The sequence below is a fragment of the Lissotriton vulgaris genome, chromosome 7, assembly GCF_964263255.1.
Source record: "Lissotriton vulgaris chromosome 7, aLisVul1.2, whole genome shotgun sequence".
In the NCBI taxonomy this organism is placed as follows: domain Eukaryota; kingdom Metazoa; phylum Chordata; class Amphibia; order Caudata; family Salamandridae; genus Lissotriton; species Lissotriton vulgaris.
This window is the reverse complement of record NC_141695.1, coordinates 723,752,149-723,774,602: the sequence shown is the minus strand read 5'-3', so window position 1 is coordinate 723,774,602 and position 22,454 is coordinate 723,752,149. Positions and strand designations below refer to the sequence as shown.

General features: G+C 43.4%; 1 protein-coding gene across 1 annotated transcript in view; it reads left to right on the top strand.

Annotated features, from left to right (window-relative positions):
- The first annotated feature begins 18,154 nt into the window (after positions 1-18,154).
- LOC147702335 (cilia- and flagella-associated protein 337-like) overlaps positions 18,155-22,454 on the top strand; it is a 1,229,420-nt gene continuing 1,225,120 nt past the window's right edge. Inside the window, exon 1 of the mRNA XM_086930967.1 lies at positions 18,155-18,612. Coding sequence (XP_086787093.1) covers positions 18,511-18,612 — 102 coding nt within the window. The 5' untranslated portion in view covers positions 18,155-18,510. The remainder of the gene's footprint in view (positions 18,613-22,454) is intronic.

The following is a 22,454-nucleotide window of genomic DNA, read 5'->3' as shown; positions in this document are numbered from 1 at the left end:
ATATTTAAAAAAAAACACAAAAATTATAGTTATGATAACTCTAACAGTGGCAAGTTGTTATATGTATCACAAGTATTACTGAAAATAAGTTATAGAACTTTATTGTGAGCCAACGTCCAGCCTTCCACCAGCCCTTCTCTGATTGGCCAGCCTCTGTCAGGCTGAGCCAAGCTGTCCTAATGAGGTGTGGAGTGGCCTGCCTTGAGAAAAAGGAATTCCAAAGGAAGGAGAACTGCAAACTAAAGAGCATAAGGCAGAATAGGGGTGGAGAGGCCAAACTGGTCATCAAAGAAGGAATGACAGTTTGGACACAGCCTCACCCCCACATCCTGCACCTCCAGCCACACAAGAGCCCCCGTAATTAAATTATTGAAGGGCCTGGAAGGTGAGTGCTAGACAATCTAGCTTAGCTATATCTAACTCCTGCACCCCATTGGTCAGGGGTGCCCCCTGCTTGACGCCCAAGAACAATGGATAAAAAGGGGGGAGCTGCCCAACACCTTGAATCTACTGCCTGAAACAACAAGGGGAAGAAGGACTGCCCTGCTGGAACCTGATCTGCACCCAAAAAACTGCAATCTCAAGGACTACACCTGCTGCCCAATCTGGTACTACATCCCTAAGGACTTTGCCTGGCTTCACAAGGATTAAGAAGTGGACTCCCTGAAATCTATAGGTTAACAAAGCCCACCCGCATCATCTCCACCAAGAGTGCATCTAGGGGACTTTTAAGGATTTGGCTCGGTGCACTGTAGGAATTGTAGTCCTTACATCCCAAGGACCATCTCAGAGCTTCTAGGCCTCTGGATTGGTGTTGTGGACACCTTGCACCCTCAAGGAGACCTTCTGGAAGATGTTCCAGAAGTTTGGAGCAACTTTTGTAAAAAGCTCTATAAGTTTGACCAGGTGCTATGGACCACTTTCTTGCATCAGGAAACACTTCTGGAAATAAGTGTGAAGAACTCTTGACTTTGCCCAGGCCCAGTATGGCCTTTGTTGACCGTTGGAGTGCTATATGCTTCTAAGTGCTAGTTTCACTTTTATTCTTAAAAAAATCATATCTCTGGCTCCCTTCATTGGATTTTTGTTGTTTTGTTGTCTACTCGTGCATAACAATATAACCTATTATTATACATTAGTGTTGGATTTTTCATGTGTATTGTGTCTTATTTATTTAATGTATTGGTGTTTTCAAATGCTTTACACACCTATGTTAAGCCGGCCTGCTCATTGCCAGCTACCAAGGACTGAGCAGGTGAATAATGTAGACATTGACTGAATATTGTATTGTGAGTGTGGCTCTATTACTAGTGGTAGATCTCTACTAAGGGTGGGCGTAAAATCCGTTTCGCTGGCGAATTTGCGGATTTTCTGCGATTTCCCGATCCGCGAATCTCGCAAAATCGCGGTAAAATCCGCGAATCAGCGGGGACGAATTTTCAGCCAAGCAAGGGTTACAGCAGCAGGTGCAAAAGTTGAGCCTAATTTCTTTGTAACCTTTTACAAAAGGGTTACAAACAAATTAACTTCAACTTGGGCACCTGCTGCTAATTGCTTCCTGGCGCCTCGTTGCCTACTTGCAACTATTCTCTGACCCTGCTCTGACCCTTGAAGCAGGGTCAGAGAATAGTTACAAGTAGGCAACGAGGCACCTGTCCAAGGAATTAAACCTCATCAGGAAGCACTTACAGATATAAAAAACAGGAAGAAGGGAGAGGATGGCAAATACACCCATTTTGAGTTGTCAGGAGGGGTTACACTAAAAGAGACCTTTACAGCACCATTTTCATATGCATTTTGCTAAAAATAAAAAGCTGTATGTTCTGTAGGGGCAACTCAGGAATCTGGCCCTTCAGAGATCCGACCTCTCTTTCTTTCTCTCGTTCTCTCTCTTTCCCTCTCTTTCTCTCTCTATCTATCTATCTATCTATCTATCTATCTATCTATCTATCTATCTATCTATCTCTCTCTCCCTCTCCCATAAACGACTGCAAGCGGCTCGCGAAGACGCAAAAATCCCCTTGAACACGTAAAAAACCCCGCGAACACGCAAAAAACCCCGCGAACACGCAAAAACCAAAAATCCGCAAATTCGCACAAATTCGCGGATTTTGCGTATCGCGAATTCGCAAATCCGCAAATTCGCAGATCGCGAATTCGCAAAATTCGCCAATGCTTAATCTCTACTTATCACTATTAATAATCCACTTTCCAACATAGATATCATAGATTACAGAACCTCATCAAGTACACTGTATTCTTTAATTGGAAAATACGTTTTACAGCTTCAGATACAGAAATGGTTGGCCTGTGAATGTTTCAAATAAACTGGTGGACCCCATAGTTATAGGTTGCCTGTACTTTTATTTACTTTGAGGAACTCTGATATTAAACCTTATGGGAGAAGTGGGGATCCAAACTAATGAATGTGGCAAAATCAGGGAAACCAGATGGTGCCAGGAAGAGGCCAATGGAATATTTGTTTTGTCCTATGGTTTCTTTGCATCAATAAACTGTTGAATGGCTTCCCTATTCTATGTCCAAGAAGAGTGATTTCCTGTGGCATTGGTGTGAGAAGTGGGATTTCACCGGAGAGCTTTCCTTAAGATGTTGCGACCAATGATTCTGGAGAGGATGATATGACAACTTGCAGAGGCACCTTCAGATGATGGTAAAATATAATACCAAGGTGGCTACACAGGTTCAAGAATACCTACAGGCTTATGTGAGGGACCAAACAGCTCTTGCTTCCACAAATCATCAAATCCAAGACTCTGCCATCTTGAGATTTACTGACGTAAATCACTAGGGCATGTGGGCACCATAATGTGTTTAGTTCTGTCTTTCATTCCTTCAGAAATATTAACCTGGGACAGATTCAGACTATTTACTGTGAACGTTTAGGAGATGCCACAATTAGGGCTTCACCTCCTGAATACTGGGGACAATATAGGTCCCTTACTGACCGGAGATCATGAGTCAGCATATCCTGTTGCAAATCTGATGGGACCACGCCTTACCCTAAAATATAAAAATAAAAATAAATCCCAAAGTTAGGAGGGGATGTGGAGTCACATAGTTTAAAGTTCCAGAGTGTAAAGTGATATCCAGGAGAAAATTCTAGGGCATTGTAAAAGATTTGGGAGATTGAAGGCAAGCACCCACTACTTTAAGTGTGGATGACGTGGTTGACAAGAGATATTTTGGAAGATTTATGCTGTCCCAGAGAGTACCACTCAGAACTAGATCAAACAACATTTTTATTTACCTTAAAGTATGCCACCTGTTTCCAGATTTTAGACCTTAATTTAAAATGCTTCCTGATGGGTAAATCCTGCACCAATACCACCACAAGAGGCCCTATCATTTGCAACCTTTTGAATTTGTTATGCAACCAAGTGACTCAATGGTTCTCCTGAAAAGAGTGGGGACATATAGCCATGCACTGCCAGCATAAATCATGCATAGTAGAACCAACAGAGATTGGCTATGCCAAAACGAAAGTCTGTGGTGTGGGGGCAGTTAAGATTCCTATTCGGCACAGGTTAGGGAAGGTGACAATGTTCTAAAGGCTCTGTTGGTTGTAGGATCTCAGTCAGGAGTGCTAATTGGGTTCAGCTTGAGCTGAGAGAAAGGGAGCAAGATGGGTCTTGTGTGTGCATGATGACAGTAAGCCATATCCAACAGCTGTGATCTTCATGTCATTTAAGGGAAGAGACATGTCCTTCAGATTGGGAGCGATCTCTATCTTGAATTTATTTTGGGGTTTGATAGTCATTTTTTCTAAGAGCAGTCTGACAAAATAGTTTTAGAAATTTGATATAATGGAGTGACTGAGTGAGGTCAATACTAAAGTTTTTCCACCAAACCTGTTAAAATCCAAATTTTCGCTATATGGATGCCTATTTATCAATCAACCTAGAAACGACAGATATAACTTCAATGTCAAAAGATGGTGACTAAGTGAGGTGCCTTTAGCAGAAGTAGATATGTAATGCTCCAGTAAAAGTAAGAAGAATAGAAGGAAAAGAAAGGTTGGCCAAATATGGAGGAAAACTTGTTTTAAGGTATTGGGGAATGAGTGCAACAATACTAACCCCTTTTCTTTGTTAAAAAACGGTTTTGGGGGCATTGTGGAAATTTAAAAGCAGCCCAAAGAGAAGGCCCTACACTAAGAAATGCATGGTAGCAAGCGATAAATGAATTCAATGATAATGTAGGACCTTATTAATGGATTTGTAAAGGGCTGTTATAGTGAATATTACATTCACAGAAATGCAAAATGTTAATCAGGAAGATAATCATCCCAGAACTCTTTCAGAAACAGGTGCTATATTTGTCTCAAGACCAAACTGGGGAGAAATCATTATGTGAGGGACAAGGCCTGAATCAAGCAGTTATCGTCCTAGCTCAACCCAGCCCCCCTTCCCCCCAAGAGTTACCTGTGCCTGTTCCTCTGAACTAGGGAGTAACCAGTAGCAGCTTAATTTGCTATGTTTTAAAGACTCTAAACACAAGATTGAGTACATAAAACTATGCTAAGCAAACGTCCTTTTTCTTTAGGTTTGCACTGGGACAGCGAGCAATACTACTCTCCAATACCTTAGTGCAGTACGATTTTGAACAAAACAGGTACGCACTTTGGTCAACCAAGGTTCAGAAAATCGGCGATAAAGTATGTTTATTTGTTTAATGTATCTGGACACCAAAACAACCAAGTTCTTTCTCCCTTGACAGGCACGGTTTACTTAAAAGCAATAGAGGTACCGTACCAAACACAAAAAACGAAGCTGTCCAGTAGGAGACTCAGGTAAATGAAATTACCTTAATTATTTAAATTAGCCAACACCACACTAGAGCCATGTCCTAGGTTGTATTCCAAGCATCTGTTTAGAAAAGACGCAAAATATAAAGGCCGCAGTTTGTCATAGGAGATACTATTTACAAAATGTACAGATGTATACAATGTGAAATTAATGAATGAAAGAATGAATGAATAAGGTATTTATAGAGCGCACGGTGGCCAAACGGCTTCCTGGCGCTGAGCTCTACTGAACAGAACAAACAGGGCCGAGGAAGTTAAGCGGGGTAGGCCTGGGCAAACAAGAATGTTTTGAGCGCTTTACGGAAGTGTGAAAAAATGGGGATAGAACGCATGGAGAGAGGGAGGGAATTCCAAAAGCGGGGGGCAAGGACAGAGAATCTGGTTCCACCAGTGCGGGATTTACGGAAGCGGGGAACAGTGAGGAGGGCAGAGGAAGATGAACGGAGGGTGCGGGCAGGGGTGTGAGAGGAGATCAGGGAGGTGATGAACGCCGGAGCAGAGCGATCAACAGCCCGGAAGACTAGGCAACCTAGTTTAAACAGGGGTCTCTGCAAAACAGGTAGCCAGTGGAGGGATTTGAGGACAGGAGTGATATGGTGAGTTTTGGGAAAGTGAAAAATAAGTCGGGCAGCCTGATTTTGGATTGCTTGAAGGCGACGGGTTTCGTAGGCAGGTATACCCACAAACAAGCTATTTCCATAATCAAGGCGGGAAGTGATGAGGGCCGAAATAATAATTTTGAGAGAATCAAGGGAAAAGAAACGGGAGATTTTTCGAATAAGACGGGGGAGAGAAAGCAAGAGGATACTACAGAACTGACCTGGCCGTGCATAGACAGGTCATGGCTGACCTTAATAGCCAGCGTTTTGACGGAGGGGACAGGAGTAGGAGGGGGACCAAAAATAGGGGGCCAGAAAGCAGAGGACCAAGGGCTGGATGAGCCGCCGGTCAAGACAAGCTCAGTCTTGTCTGGATTGAGCTTGAGGTGATTGGCGCCCATCCACCCCGAAATAAAAACCAGAGTAGAACGAAAAAAAGATAAAGAATGAGAAGAAGAGGAAAGATCGAAGACGAGCTGGAGGTCATCTGCGTAATTATACACAGAGACCCCCAGATCGAGAAGAGAGACAATAAGGGGACGAATATAAAGATTAAAAAGAAGAGGGGAAGGGAGGAACCTTGGGGAACCCCACAGGACACCGGAAGGGGGGGGGCAGAAAAACCAGGGAGGTGAACAGCTTGTGAGCGTCCCGTGAGAAAGGACGTAATCCAGGAGAGAGCAGGCCCCCGAATGCCCGCTGCGCTGACACGGTCAAGAAGGATGGTATGATCGACCGTGTCAAACGCAGCGGACAGGTCGAGGAGGACCAAAGCTTGAGGAGAGTCAGTGTCGGCCTTGGCTTTCAACTCATCGAGAACCGCAAGCACCACTGACTCGGTCGAGTGGCCCGAGCGGAAGCCTGCTTGGTGGGAAGCAAGGAGATGGTTCTGCTCAATGTAAGAAGAAAGACAGGAAGTGGCATAAATTTCAAGAATTTTGGCAAGATAGGGAAGAAGAGAAATAGGTCGGAAATTGGAAGGGAGAGAAGAGTCAAGACCAGGTTTTTTAAGGATGGGAAAAACAATTGCAGATTTAAATGAAGAAGGGACCAAGCCAGTTGAAAGAAAAGCATTAAGGAAGGAAAGAGGAGTGGTAGGGCAAGAGGTAAAGAGGGTTTTCAGAACGCGAGCAGGGGCACAATCGGAAGGGGAGCCAGACTTGACTTTAATAAGCAAAGCTAAGAAGGAATCCACGGTGATAGGTGGGAAGGAAGAAAAGGAGGAATTGGACACAAAAGGGGCAGGATGAGGAGGAGAGAAGGGAGTGATTGGAATGTTGGATTTAATTTTAACGATCTTCTCGATAAAGAAGTCGTTTAGAGAAGAGCAGAGGGCCTGGGAGGGAATAAGCTTGGGGCAGGCACGATCAGAGGTAGCCAAATTAGAGACCAAGGCAAAGATCTCTTTAGATTTATTGGCAGATAATGCTACCTGCTCAGAGAAGTACTTCGTCTTGGACACAAGAATGGCTTTTTTATAGTTGTTGAGGAGACGTTTGTATTTGGCCTTAAGATCGGGGCAGTAACTGCGGCGCCAAAGACGCTCAGAGCGTCTGAGTTCCAATTTAAAAGCCCTGAGTTGAACCATCTGTGGGCCTCGTGTGGGCAAATAGACTTAACTATTTTCAGAGGGGCAACTTGATCGCATCCAGAAGCTAGCCAATTGCTGACTGCGGTGGCCTGGAGATCGAGAGGAAGACCGTTAAGATCAGGAGGGGAGGATGCGAGGGCAAGAGAGAGGGAGAGGAGGTCCACGCGGTTCCAGCTACGAGCAGAAACGTTCTTGGGGCGAGAGGGCTTGTGAAGGGAACCGAAATTAATTGTGAAATTAATAAGAGAGTGATCGGACCAGGTGCAGGGAAAAATGCTAGGGGGAGAAACAATATCCTGAGATGACCAGACTTGGTCCAGAGTATGGCCAAGAATATGGGTGGGAGCAGAAACATGAGACCGGAGATTAAGGCATAAAAGAAATAAAATAATAGATGAATCATCACAACTGCATAAGTCGAGAGCTTTGGATCATAATCGATTTTGATAAGATTCCAGTGTTGTTAATAATTGCCTTAATAGTGAGAATGTTTTAGACTCTTTTCTCCACAGCACAGTATATACTTTGAAGCTATATATGTATATATCGTCTGCCTACCTAAGTCAAAGTAGACATCAGCCTTAGAAGAAAGTTTAAATAAGATCTTTGACAACTGTGATGTAGTTGAAGTATAGATCAGTATGAACAACAGATGCAGTTCACAAGAACATTTGCATCCAGGTTATTGACATATGAAAACGTTGTCAAACATTTATATAACAGTAATATGTAAATATTATTATATTACTTTTTTCTAGCACACGGGTTAAGAATTGTAAATAGAACTTTTAAGATGAAAAGGTAACAATATGATTATTGTATCCTTTGCAGGGGGTCTAACTTTATTAAAGATTGAAAGTCCTGAGGATGGCCTTGAGGATTAATCAACAATAAGGCCGAAAAGTCGACACATCAGTCCACATCTCTTCTTCTTTTTATGTTTGATTAAGTTCTATACAACGTTATCTTTGGTTAAAGTGACATAGTTTTGTTGTGTGATAACTTAAAAAAGAGTGGACTACAACGCAAGTGGATTCAAAAGAACAATTTAAATATGTCTTGTCCACTTGTACATTGCTGATTATTCTTTATTGCTTTTTAAAAACTGTACCCCATGAAATGAAATTTGATATATAAAACTTTTTTCATAAAACTACTTCCCGTGTAGCATTTTCTATAGTGAGTTGTTACTACTTTGTCAAAGCAATGAATGTGGAATCAGATTAAAAACAGGTTCTTTAATTAACTTAAGTTGATCACAAAATCACTGCCAGTCAAGCTTGATCAATTTCCTGTTTCCAAATCGTTTTTAATTCAATACACACACAAAAAAACCCTTGCAAGCAATTTGCATTTACTATGTTCCTCTGAACTGGCAAAGCTGTTTTGGACCCCATTCCTATTCATGTGAGGCACAAGCCTCATTCCTTCTCTTCTGGAGCTCACTCTCTCTTTCTCTCAATAAAGTTTGCTCTCACTTTTTAGGTCCCGCCTAGGCAGCGCGCATACGCTGTCTCTCTGAGACATGAAGTAATCTGTATGTTGGGTGAAACTCAGGGTAATTTCAACTGGCACTTGCCATTCGTTTAACGTTGGCATTGGTCTTGTTAGCTTGCTTTTTACTGGTTATTTATCCGATACTCACTTCCGTTTAGTCCGGAAGCAGCAGTGCGTAACTACTGTTTACGTCCGCTTTTGTGTTTTATGTGTTTTTGAGTCGAACTTTCTTTGTCAGAAGCGCTTTATTTTTATTAGCCTGAAAGAGGAACCTAGCCAAGCTTGTTTACTTAATGTTGCTGAGCGATCTTTAGCCCTGTGCGTGCTCTAAATCACATTATCACCATAGGGCGAATGCTTTAAATGTAAATGTGAGTCCGCAGTTGGTCTTCTGGCCTCTAGACACGCTGTGCAATTTCCTAAAGCGCTTCGGAACGTGAATGTCTATAATTCTGGTATTCGTCAATATGCCAATGAAAGGTTTGACGAGGCACCCACGTTCTAAATGGTACATGTCTGCATGTCTTTATTACAGTAACTCCGGAATATTTGGTTACAATTGTGCAACACAGGAGATTTCGTAGCATATAATTTTTGAATTACTTTACTTCAGTAAAAGATGTGTTGCCGAGCGATCTTTAGCCCTGTGCGTGCTCTAAATCAGATTATCGCTATAGAGCAGATGCTTTCAATGTAAATGTCAGCCCGCAGTTGGTCTTCTGGCGCCTAGACACGCTGTGCAATTTCCTAAAGTGCTTCGGAACGTGAATGTCTATAATTCTGGTATTCATCATTATGCCAATGAAAGGTTTGATGAGGCACCCCGTGTTCTAAATAGTACGTGGAGTGGAGTGGTGTGGCTCACTGGTTAGAGGCGGCAGACCCGTAAGCAGAGAATGGCCCGGGACCAGGGTTCAATTCCTGACGCGGCAGGGTTGTGGACCAGGGTCAAAACGGACTCAATAATTCTCGCCTCGGTGCGTACTCTAACCAGGGAACACACTCGGCAACTCTGGGCATTAAGCTTGCCTCATCTCTACAACGGCCCCCCACAGACGCCGGGGATGCCTGGTTTCACCTTGGAGATACCCAGAAAGGGATCATCTCACAGGGAAAACCAGGACGGGTTCCCCAGCGGTCTTCAGCGCCAGGATACTCCATGGAGTTGCAGTGCGCTTTACAAGTACACCCACATTTACGTCTGGATGTCTTTATTACAGTAACTCCAGAATTGTTGGTTACAATCGTGCAACACAGGAGATTTCGTAGCATATCATTTTTCAGTAAAAGATGTCGCAGCCGTGAGTGCAGTATGTAGCTAAAAGCTGTGCATGCAGGGAATGCTGTAAAGTAACATTGTGGCCAGTGATCTTTGACATGACAAACACAAAATTGACAAATTGTTCCTAAATTTGTTTCCTTATTCGCTGTAAAATAGTCACGCACCTTCTGTTTGTTTGATGGAGAGAAAACATGGATTGGAAGGACTCACATGGAGATTAGCTTATGACACCTGCCACCTTTGAAGGTGTGGCATGCAGGTAGTGGGGCATTGTGGAGCACACTGTCAGAAATGTATTAATAAAGCATGGCGTGGTGGTGCACTATCATTTACAGTCAACAAATTTTCCACTGAATAGGCAGTAAATTTGCACAAACAAATAGTTTTATTGATAACACGATACAGTGTAAGACCAATAATGTGTGGGAATCAGGTTTCAGTTAATATTTATCATTTGCGCTTCACCAAGTAAAGTATCTGGATTTATTCAAATCCTATTGAAATCTTCGTTTTCATCACAATTGTAAAAGAAAGGGCTCAATTTCTGCTTTCCTAACTTGCTTCCTGGGGCTGCCCTCTTTCTCAAAGGACCTCACTCGGCCCAAGGTCTTGCTTTTTTGAGAGGCGGCCAGCCTGAGAGAAATATTGAGAGCCTCTTACTGAAATATACCAGGCGATGGGTGCTCCTAAAAAGAATGGTTGATGGCCCTCACAATTTGCATTTCCACACTGAGCTAATGGTGTAAGGCAAAATGATTAGGCCGAGGGCCGGTTTTGTGCTGATGGCGCTCGGTCTGACACTCTTTTTAGCCCACCCCATGACTTCCTCCTCACTTCAGATTCTCTGACTACTTCCCAGCAAAAATGCCCCTCATCTCTCCCTAGCGCCTCTCTCACATCCATTTCATTTGTTTTAAAGCTCTAGTAAAGAGTGGCTTTACTAACCCGCTCTGCTATCTACATTAAATAAACATCTGTTCTTTGCAGAAGGCATATTAACCCTCTGTGCTACTTTATGGCGAGTCAAAACTGCCACTAAACAAAACACCCATCTTTCTCTCTAGCAGGAACATTAATAACAAGAGTTATCTTGACATTTTTATTGCTGCCTGAAATCTGGATGCACAAAGGAACTCTCCATCAGCTGCTTTTAAATCGTAAGTTATTGCTAAACAGTTAAGTTTAGTGCGCTCAACCCCCCCACCCCCCAGCTCAGCACCCAGTGTGGCTGCACCTGTCGTACTGCCCCAATGCTGGCCCTGATTAGGCCCCTCATTCCAAAATATGCTGAGGGTTCCCTGACATTATTTTCAGAAAACAAAGGTCCTAAGCCTAGAACATTATTTCAACGCAATGTCATATAGACCACAATCGGACACTATATGTGCTTTTCTTATACCCAGCCGGGCAAAGAATTTATTTAGAACAGATATTCAAAATATAGGTTACAATCAGACAACAAACATTTGGCGTTTGAAGTAAGGCACAAGCCTGTGCCATACTAAGAGATAGAGGAAAGTTGTGAGAGAGGGTGCAGAGGAGAGGACAGTTTACGTCAGGCAAAGAAAAAGTTTGAGCAAAGCCGGATACTGCTTAAAATTCAAATCGGGAGTATTCCCCACAGTAGTACATACATGTATAAATATTCATAAATCAACTGTATGTCTACTGAGCAAAGTCAACGGCGTTTCGATCCCGCGCTCAAAATAATGGGATCATCATCAGGACTTAATTGTTGCCTGGTATAACAAGAAAAAATTGCCCTCGGCGCTGGAGTGATCCGAGTTGCGTGTTAGTTGGCTTCCGAGGAGTCGGGTGATTGAAGGCTGGAACCTCGTAGCAGTTTCTGAAAATAGGTAATGGCGCAATGGTTTGAGGATCGAGGCAAGCCCCGTGTGGGTGCCCCGTTTAGTTGTATTAGATCAGCGTTCGATATGATATTCGATCCGCGTTTTGAGGGAAGCCTGTCCGTAGGATGCGGTCGGTGAAATACGCGATCCGCTAAAGAAGGATGGTCGGACAGTTGGCCGATGCACAGGTTCCTCGTAGGTAACGCTGCTTCCTCGACAGCCATGATTCCTTGCTATCCTCCACAGCCTGCTGGTCACTAAGGCCGTTGGTTTAGATGCCACAGTGGTCCTGAGTTGATGCTGCTCTCAGGGGTACTACATTTTAATCGCAGTGAGGTGCCCGACATCCTGCCTGCGTCTGCAGCTCTGGGTTATACTGACATGTGGCTCTGACCTGCAGCCAGAGTCTGGGATCCTCCATTTCAGGGTGTGTGGTAGAGAAATCTGACCTGTCCTCAGAATAATTGACCCTCTGTTTTAATCAGCAAGACTCTGACCTGATCCCATGTCTGGTGCCGCCATTAAATGTATTCACTGCTATGAGAGAGAGGAAACAATGATGCATTGTCCTCCCTTTTGATACTATTATATCTAAAGAAATGGAGGAAATATCAGATATTTTCAGTAGGTGTGCTATGAAAAATTACATTTATTCCACACAATACCAGGAGTAACCTCCATTGGACCCTAATTCTCCAGGGTCTGGTAAGATTAAAAACCTAAAGAGATATTTGATCTGAGAAAACTACAATGATTAAGTCTATCATTTACATCCCAGGGGTCTGTATTTTTCATCAAGATGCCCGTCTGTCCCTGTGCTCTTAATGTGCATTCATAATATATACAAATAAAAGCAGAAATACTTGCTATTAATTGACAGGCTCCTAACCTAAACATATACAACATATCCACTGATATCACAAACCCATCATAAAGGCTAAGATAGTTATTTGGTTGGATTGTGATAACACACTACCCTAACCGTGGGGTGTCCCGTGCCCACTTAGTTGCAGCATGACTAGATCCATTGCAGATTCTAAGGATATCCACTGACTACATCCATGAGATCCACCATAGATCCTACAGAGCGGGGATCCACTCCCCCTGGGCCTATGTGGATATTACTGCCCTATGCACTTGCTGCTAACAGAACATAATTTATTATAGCCTGTATTGGAAAACCTTCCACTGGATAGCTTTATGTAAGAGAGATTTGAGTCTAAAATGTATCTGGCCTTTGTTAGTCATAGAGGGCCTGATTCTTAAGCGTCCAAAACCACTGTAGGGATAGGCCCATGCCTACAACTTATGAAGATTGCTAACTTTAACCTGATCCAAAAAACTGCAAACCTTTGGCACCTAAACTGATTTTCATAGTTTGCCCTGGAGTCCGTATAAGGATTATAAGCCAATTTACTGACAGGAAAAAACTGCTGCAAATACCCTTGGTGCAAATACCATTTGTATGCTCCAGATGGTGTTTGGGACTGATTTACACCTATGTGTAAATAAATGGAGAATGTAAAGGTGGAAGCAGTGTACTGTTTTTATAATACTATTACTGTTTGCACAAAAGGACCATATGGGCAATTACTATCTGTTATAACTTAATACAATTGCACGCGCATACTGGGAAAGAATGCAATTTGAACTCCTCTCCTAATGGGCACAAGTATAATTTCAATTTTGAAAGCACTAGTAACTGTGGGAACGAAAATGCAAATGTTAATGAACAGTCTCACACAAGCATCTGCTTTACTCACTCCCCGGACATGATACAGGCATTTCACAACATGTTTCTCAAGGACTTCAGACAAATATAAACATCTGGCACATTTTCTGCCGTCATTCGTGACATCCCTTAAGGGGTGAGTAAAATTAGATATTTTTTCCATGCAGAATACAATTAACTCTCATGAGAGTTCCTGTTTTTTTTAGGTAGAGCCTGGGCAGCGCATGGGATGCTCTACATGGCACCACTCCGCACCTATATTTGTCATTGGCTTGTGTCATTGTCATTCATAAATGCTGGCTTCTGACTTGTTAATAGCCATGTTAGTCCCTCCTTAGTACCGCCTTGTCTTCATTTATAACCTCCCATCATGTCTGGTCCTTTTACTTCTGTTAATACACGGCATGTCTTATTTAGTCATAAGCACTATTTTCGTTAATGAGTGTCTCCTACTTCACGCACCACATGGTTTCCTGCAACATTCAGCACGCCATCTGTGCTTTCACTTTCCGAGGAGCCCGGGACAATGGAGGCTGCTTCTTTGAAGTGAAATAGGTCTCACATTTACAAGAGCTTGAGCTATTGGCATTGCAAATGACAATGCCTTTTAGTTGTATGTAATTATCAAAACAGAGAAATAAGGGCATTGTTATTTACAATGCCAAAAGATTAAACTCTAGCAAATGCGAGACCCATTGCATTGCAAATGCTTGTTACTTGTTCTCTCTATTTTGGCCTGCTTACGTCATTGCTTTTTGTCTCATTTTTTTGCTGCTTTTCACATTTGCTTTTTGTCTTGTTTTCCTTTTGTAACTCACTTTTTGCTTGTTTGCTTGCTCTCTCTCACTCTTCTCTGAGCTCTTGCCTCCACTCTCATTACTTTTTGCTTCGTTTTTGCCATGTTATTACCTCTTTCTTGGTTGTAACTCACAGTTTTCTGCCACTCTACTCACTTTCTCTTACTCATCCTGGGGCTCTTAGTCTCCCCTCTCTCTCTTTCCTGAGTGTGCTCTTGATCTTCGCGTGTACTTCTTGACCCTTTTGTGCCAGTTTTTTCACTCTGCTTGCTTTTATTTGCTTCTTTTACTGCCTATTTTCGCTGTCTCACTGTTTCAATTTTCTATTCCATTCTGTTGCAGTTTGTCCCTCTTTTTTCCCTCCCTCGTCTTCTTGTGTGCTGTTTACCTGCTTCCTGCCTTCCCACTATTCCTTCTCCCACACCACCTTCCACTACCACCAGCTCTCCTATTCATTGGTAAGACCTACTATATGGCAACTGAAGTGTGGATGAGAGCATGACACTGGTGTGCCAAAGGCTTGCCAAATGCCAGCTCGTCTATGCACTGTCAGAGCCCCGTGCCAGGAATCTTGGACCTCCGCACCCCCACCACCACCCCTCATTTATCTTCATCTCTCGACCCCAGCCGCCACACACCCTGCTGCTGCCCCTCCTATAATTTTGTATGTACTTACACATACACAACACTCACCATTCCCATGATGACACTCACACAGTCCTGCCACCACACAGATGCATGCTCCTAAAATACCTTTTCATGCAGCAAACACACCATAGAGATCTGGGACCTGCTACACAACCACGCCCTGTTCCTCCTGTTCATCATGGACACCTGGCTGATCCCCGCATTTTCACTGGACATCACCACAGGCTACAAAATTACCAGGTATGACATACCCCAGAAACCAGGAGGCAGAATCGCTATTATCCACAAGAATACCATCAGCTGCACCACCTCAATGAACATTTAATCCACCAACATGGAACACCTGTCATTCAAGTTTTACATCACAGCTAACTTCACCCTGATTGATACCCTCATTTACAGACCACTGGGATCACACACTACCTTAACTGACACCATCAAAGATGTTGTTGCACTTCTTGTCATCAATGCAAGCTAGTACATCCTACTCCGAGACCTGAACTTCTGCCTGGAAGACTGCTCCAACCCCAACTCAAAACAGTCTTTTAAATCCTGAACCTGACCTAATGAGTAAAGGGACCTACTCAAACTGTCGGGCACCTAATTGCAGTGGCAATGAGTATTCTAGTAGGCAGGGGGCAGGCAGGCTACACACACACACACACATATAAACTCATTTACTCAAAACGCCCATTGACAACATGTCCATTGAAAACACTCACTAACAACAAATTCATACATTCAAACACACATGCACACACCAAACATTAATCTACCTGCACTGCAGCTCCCGTAGAGACCATATATTTACCACCGTTTACAACTATAGAGTTAACCAACTCACACCAGTCACATAGAAAGTCTACACCTTTGACAATTTCATCATTCCCATCCAGTTTCAAAGTACATGCACCACCACCAGACCAGTCTCCTGGAAAACCTCTCTCAACACCCACCAATCTGAACAAGGCAACTACCACCTAAAAGCCCTCAAGAATTTCAACAATTGTATCTCTGCCTGCACTGACACCCTGGTGCCCCTCAAGCACAGCAGTACAACGCGATCCAAACCCCAAGCCAGTTGGTAAATGGAAGAACTCAGGCTGATAAAGCACCACTGCAAACAACTGGAGAATATATGGAGAATGAGCTTAGGCAACACGAACAGGAGCACATTCAAATCAGTCCTTAGAAGATAGCACACACAGACTAGAAGAAATCTTTGCCATCATGAAAGATTTCAACTCACCACTGGCTGCCTCCAACTCAACCACTACCACGCAGAACCTCTGCAACAAACCCTCTCAGTTCTTCAAAAGCACAATCACCACCATATATACTGCAACTTCAGCCCTCAACCAGACCCAACAGAACTTGCCATCCAGCTCTCGATCTTGTTAAACACATGGCCCGGCATCACCCTGGATGACACCATCACTGTAGACTAATTTCCATGATACTGCACCCAGTCACGGTAGTGAAGAAAATCATCAAAAGGTATCTCACCAAATACCTCAATGACCACCATCTCCTCAACACAACTCAGTCAGGATCCAGGCCTAATGACAGCACTGAAACTGTTCTCATCACCACCACTAATGACATCTGCATGATCATGGATTGTGGAGACAGCACAGCCTTCATCCTCCTGGAAATCCCTCCAGTGTTTGAAATCGTCTGCCACCACATCCTCTTCCAGCACCTAGAGGACAGCAGAATTCAAGGACACACACGCTTCCTGACTAGAAGGACGCAGTCAGGCAGCCTGGCTCCCTACACCTCTAACACCCACAACCTCATCTGAGGAATTCAGCAAGGATACTCCCTGAGGCAGGCCCTCTTCAATGCTTATATTATCCTTCTTGCTTCTCAGCATCTTCCACTCTCCTATGCCAGTGACAGCCAACTCACTTTCTTTCTCGTGAAAAATAGAATTCAGCTGGAAATCTGGTTGGCAAACCAACCAACCAATTCTTCACAGAGAACAAGAGAGAAGTTCTCTTGTTTGCATCTAAGAATTAAACAAAAGATAACCCAGATACACGTAGGCAACCCTTTCAGCCCGTACAAATCCTACAGTGTATGTGACTCTGTTGTATTCACTAGATTCCCTTTATTCTATCAATGTATGAATTAGCATTTGTCACCATTGTTTGTAACTCTTTTCTGTTATATTCCAAAGTAAGGAGGCGTGCGCGTGTACTGCTGGACATCTTCTAGTATCTCAGCAGGCTCCAGTTGTATCAGCCACTCCTTTGAGGATTGGCCACACAATCACCCGACACCCATCCACCACAGGTGTCACCGGCCAGGTGGCCTCGCTAATAAGAGGACCCGGGCCACGTGCTCGTGGCCAGTTCAGTACAGTAACTAACGTGCGTCTGTGTCATCATTTACTAAGTACGTGGACCCCAGGCCCACGACTTCACATCGTGTTGTATTCGTCATTTCACCATCCTATGTTTACTTTCATAAGATTTCCCCGTTCCTCTCCTGCACCTCTCCTCTCGAGTCTTTTCCTTTTTTTTGGTTAGTGCCCTCCCTTGCATACAGATTGGGTCCAGCTTTCCCGGTCTTTACTCCACGACTTGGAAAAGTGAGATTTCGCCAGGCTGCGGGCTCTCAGTAAGGAATCTACTTACCTATTCATTTGTGGAGCCATCTTAATTCCGCAGAGCGATTAACAGTTTGATGGTATAAGAGGGAAATCCTCTGATTGGAGGAAAATCAACCAGTGAACATCCTCTCCACTGCGCTGTCTCTGTGGCAAAAACTAATTTACCTGCGGATTCTGCGCCGGGTGTAGAACTTTAATCAGAAATTTGATTTTCCATTTCTACCAGACTGTAAATGATCCGTACATCTACTCCCACATGTCTGACCAGAGTACAATGAATCTCTTATTTACCTGTCACATGATTCCTCGGGAGTGCCAGAGACTCCAAACACGTCCTTGCTGCCTAGCTACAAAAAGGAAACCAAGGCGTGTTTTTGACGTTCTATTTGTTATGAGTGATTAAAAAGATGAAGCACTAAATCCAGCACAAACAGCAGGAAAAGGGCCCTGCTCTCCCGTGTGTACTTAGCATAGAAAGCTGCCATAATACCTCATGTTTATGTGCCAATCAGAACGTGCCAGCCCAAGAACTTGTCTTCCAAGCAAATAATTGTACACAAGCGGCAGTCATAGAAATTGCAAGCATCGTTTAGCAGGGTGTGTCTGCATCTCACGCACCCTAACCTCAGAGTGTGTAAGCACAGCATTTTGTTAGACGAGTTATCAGTGGTCTACGTGCACTCCTGGCCCGAGATACACTGCTGTGTGGTCGGCTTGCGAATAGTCCCCAAGCCTCAGTACCTGGGCTCTTCCGCTAAGGGGAGGTCAATATTTGGGACCAAAAGAAATCCCCCTCTTCTAAGAGGCTGATCAATGAGCAGCTGTCTTAGGAGACATGATACAATTCTATCTGTTTATTAGTTTCCATGGTCTTCTAATGCGCCACCGTGTTCAACAACCGAACTAACTAGAAGCAAGAGGTTTGTCTAGCATCTTCACTGCCAAAGCGCTGAGTGGTTCCTGACGGACTCGTCTCACCCTGGGTTTTTCTGACATTTGTCACATTCAGAGACAAACACAAAGCTTCCCTTTTACCTATTTTAGAATAAATCGAAGAACCACGAAGCGCAGGATGCCGCTGCCACAGGGGCTGCAGAAGAGGGTCACTGGCCGGCACAGGCAGCTGCTGTCCGCAAATCTGATCAGGGAGCTGGAGGTGTTTCTGAAACGACAGGTAAGCCAGAGAGAAGGGCGGGGTGTGGACTCTGCGGAGATGGCTAGCTAGGAGGACTCTATCAGGTTGTTGTTGTTGTTGTATGTTCTTATATAGCGCTCGACTACCCGGAGGCATCTCGGCGCTTGCCTTGGGAACCCGTCCTGGCTTTTCCCTGTGAGATAGCCCCTAACGGGCATCCCCAAGGTGAAAGCCAGGCATCCCGCCGCGGGGGCCGTTGTGGAGATTAAGCAAGCTTAATGCCCAGAGTTGCAGAGTGTGAACTCATGATTAGGTCAGGCACCGAAGCGAGAATTATCGAGTCCGTGGACATTTGAGCTCAAGACCTTGCCGCGTCGGGAATTGAACCCTGGTCCCGGGTCTGACCTCTGCTTCAGGGTCTGCCTGCTCTAACCAGTGAGCCACACTTCTCCACAGAAGAAGCCGCTGTCAGAGACCGAAGTAAATTGATGGGCAACAGTTGGAGAAGAGAACCAGACAGAGTAGTAGGGGGGCACTTTCTGGAGAGGGCTGGGTAGAATATGTAGGGCAAGTAGGTGCCAGGTAGACAAAGATGGTAGGATTACAGTACTTAATTTGTGTCAGTGGTTGCAGGTGGCGTACACCAGCACTCATTTCTGGGGACTGGGACCTATTTTTCACCATCAGACATTGACCAAGAGAGAAATGGAAAACAGAGCAAGACAAAGGAAGCAAAAGGTGGCAATACAGTGGCAGATAAAAAAGGGACCGGCAAGATTAAGATCAAGAAAGAGGACGTGTAGGGGGGTGGAAGAAAGAGTCATGAAGTTGTTCAAAACTAGGCAGCCTTGATATTCAGCTATTCTGGCATATAGCGGTGGCAGAAGTGCAAGAAAAATATTGGGCCACAGCACTTATTTTTTTACAAATTAAGCACCGGCAGGTGGGAAAGGGAAGGGCCATCAATAGTAAGAATCTGAGGAATGAGCAGTAGGAAGGAAGCTAGAGGAGTGCAGGCTGGATTATGGTTAAAGTCAATGATAGAATGTGAAGAACATGTTATGCAAGGAAAAGTGGGGAAAAGCTGCATCAGGTTATCTTAGAAGGAACACAGGGTGGTCTGTAAGTGATCTGGAGGATGCGCAACAGGGTGGGATCTGCAGAGAAGAGAAATAGGAGGAGAAACAGTAGAAGTGTTCTACAGAGAAATTAGTGCGAGATCATTGATGCAAATACTGTGGGAAGCAATTGGGAGCAAGAGCACAGTGAGAAAATCTTCAGGGAGAGTGACAGGATGGGCGTGGAGAAAAAAAACAAATAGAAAAAAAAGCAGAAAGAGGATCTTGAGGAAGAGCAGGACAATGAAATTTAAGGAAGTGCAACAGGAGGGAATTTGGTGGAAGTGAAGTAGAAACAGGTCCGTAGCAAGAGTGGTAGGTGTAGTCTGAGATTAATGAGATCATGTGGATGACCAGAGAAAGGGTATCCAATATAAAAGAAGATGCAGGGGGTGTGTCGTGACAGCAGTGATAAGGGATACTGTATAGCAGAAAAATAATTAATCTGAATGAAGAGCAGATGGAGGACATCTAGCAGAAAAAAACATGATAGGATCTGGATCAACAGTGAATCTAGAGTTAAAAACCAGTGGAGATACAGTAGGCGCATTAGCTGAGGATCTTATAATGAGCAATTGCGACAGAGCAAAATATTGGCACAGAAACAGCAGCACCAGGAGATACGGTGAGAACATCTTGAGGTGATCAAGTTAGTGCATTAGGAACTACACTTGAAAACATTAGTTTATGAGGGTTGCAAGGAAAATCTGTCCTGAGGGATGTAGGGAAAGCTGTTGGAAGAAATCAGAGAAAAGCAATGAAAAGGACTTGAATCTGGTAAGTTTCCAAAATGAGGACAACCTGAGTGCAAAGAGGGAGGTTTATTGGTATATTCAGGGCAATATGTGCTAGGGCAGTGGTTCTTAACCTTTAGACTTTTGTGGACCAAACCACAAGTCATCAAATTTAATTTTAAAAAACCTTTAAAGTTAATAGGAAGGGTGAAGCTTTTCTAAATGCAATTGAGGCCACTCATCGTCCATACTATATTCTGGTTGATGTAGTTGCACTGCCCCCATAAATCAATCTGAGGCTACAAATTAAATTTGTATCTTCATATTTACAGAATGTTTTACATTTTTTGGTTTTACATTTTGCTTATATATTTATAAACACTTCATTATTGTATTAATAATATGTAATTTTCTAAACCGCCGTGGACCCTCTATAGAACCCAAAGCGGTTACCGGAACACAGATTAAGAACAATTGTGCTGGGGTTCAAAGATATAGTTAGGGGTATAAGTGCTAGTGTCTGCATAAATGTAGAATATGTGTGAAGGTATTTTAGGGAATAAGGAATAGGGAATGTGAAGGATAGCAGAGCTAAGGTATTCATAGAGGTAAAGATACTAGTGTATAATATTTGGGTCCTAGAATACGGTTAGGGGTCTTGAATTCCAGGGTAATATTTTCGGTACTGGTATAAAGGCAGAATTATAGGTACTAGCCCATAGGAAGTGCTACACTTACTAGCATTCTAGGAGGGGTGGTACTAACATGCAAGCTGAATGATGATCGGGCACAGGTAGTGATTGTGGTTGCTGAGTACAGGCAGGGATATAGTTATTATGATCTAGGTATTGGTAGATGTACTAAAGCAAAGATAGGGACAGATGTACTATTATTATATACGTTTCTTGTTTAGTGCAATGTCACTCATAGTATATTTATTTATTTAAGCTTATATCGCGCACAGCTACCCACAATGGGTTTCCCGGCGCCAGGGATAGACCGTAGAAGAAGGAAGGAGTATCACCTTGACTTAAGGCCACAGCCGACTATTGGTCACGCTTAGTAAAAAGCAGAGTCTTCAGGGCCTTACGGAAGCAGAGTAAGTTGGTCTCAGATTTTAATGCCAATGGGAGGGAGTTCAAGTGTTTAGGACCCAGAGTCGAAAAGGAGTATAAGGGTTTTCCATCCTAGTGGTATAGGAAAAACATCTAGGTATTAGGTTGCTTTGCTTCCTGAAATGGATTAGGTTCTGCACTCATGTGCTAAGGTAAAGACTTCCATAATTTCCAGGACACAAAAGGATATACCACCCTAGTGTCTTAGTTTCTGTTTTTTTCCCACAAACGTATTCTCTTCGGCAGATCTGAGAAAACACATGTATTTCAGTAATGTTGGTGAGAGGAATTTAGGACTGTTTACTGATATATTTTGCGATATAGACAGGCCAAATTAATTGAATTCTTTTAGCAACTCGGAACAATGGAGTCATTGATTTGCTAAGAGGCATGGTTGCTGTTTTTGAGATTAAATAAAATCCTGGCACTGATAATCTGAATGCATTGGAGGAATGTTATGCTTTTAAGAAGACCTAAATAAATAAAATTGGCCAAGTCAAGTCTGGATTGAATGTATGCATTGGAGCCCATACATTATATGAGAAAGTGATATGAATACACATATTCTTTCCTGAATTCTGGGATAGTAAAAGCAGGATTTGGTTGCTGGGGCAATTTCGGGTTCCATGGACAATTATGAGTCTAGGATTATGCCTAGTTCATGTACTGCAGTAGCAGGTGTGGGGTGAAGACATGAGAATAATGTCGGTTTCTGATGGAGTTAAAATGGTTTTAGCCATTTATTTTTGGGTGGCTTCCAGCACTAAACTGAGGATAGAACTGATCTACAAGAGGTGCCTTAAAAAGAATCGGGGAAGAGGCAGAGAAAAGATGGCTGTGGAGTAACAGCTCTGGAACACTGCTCCATGGAAATAAAAACAGAATAAAGCTTTTGCATAATGTGATTGGCCCAA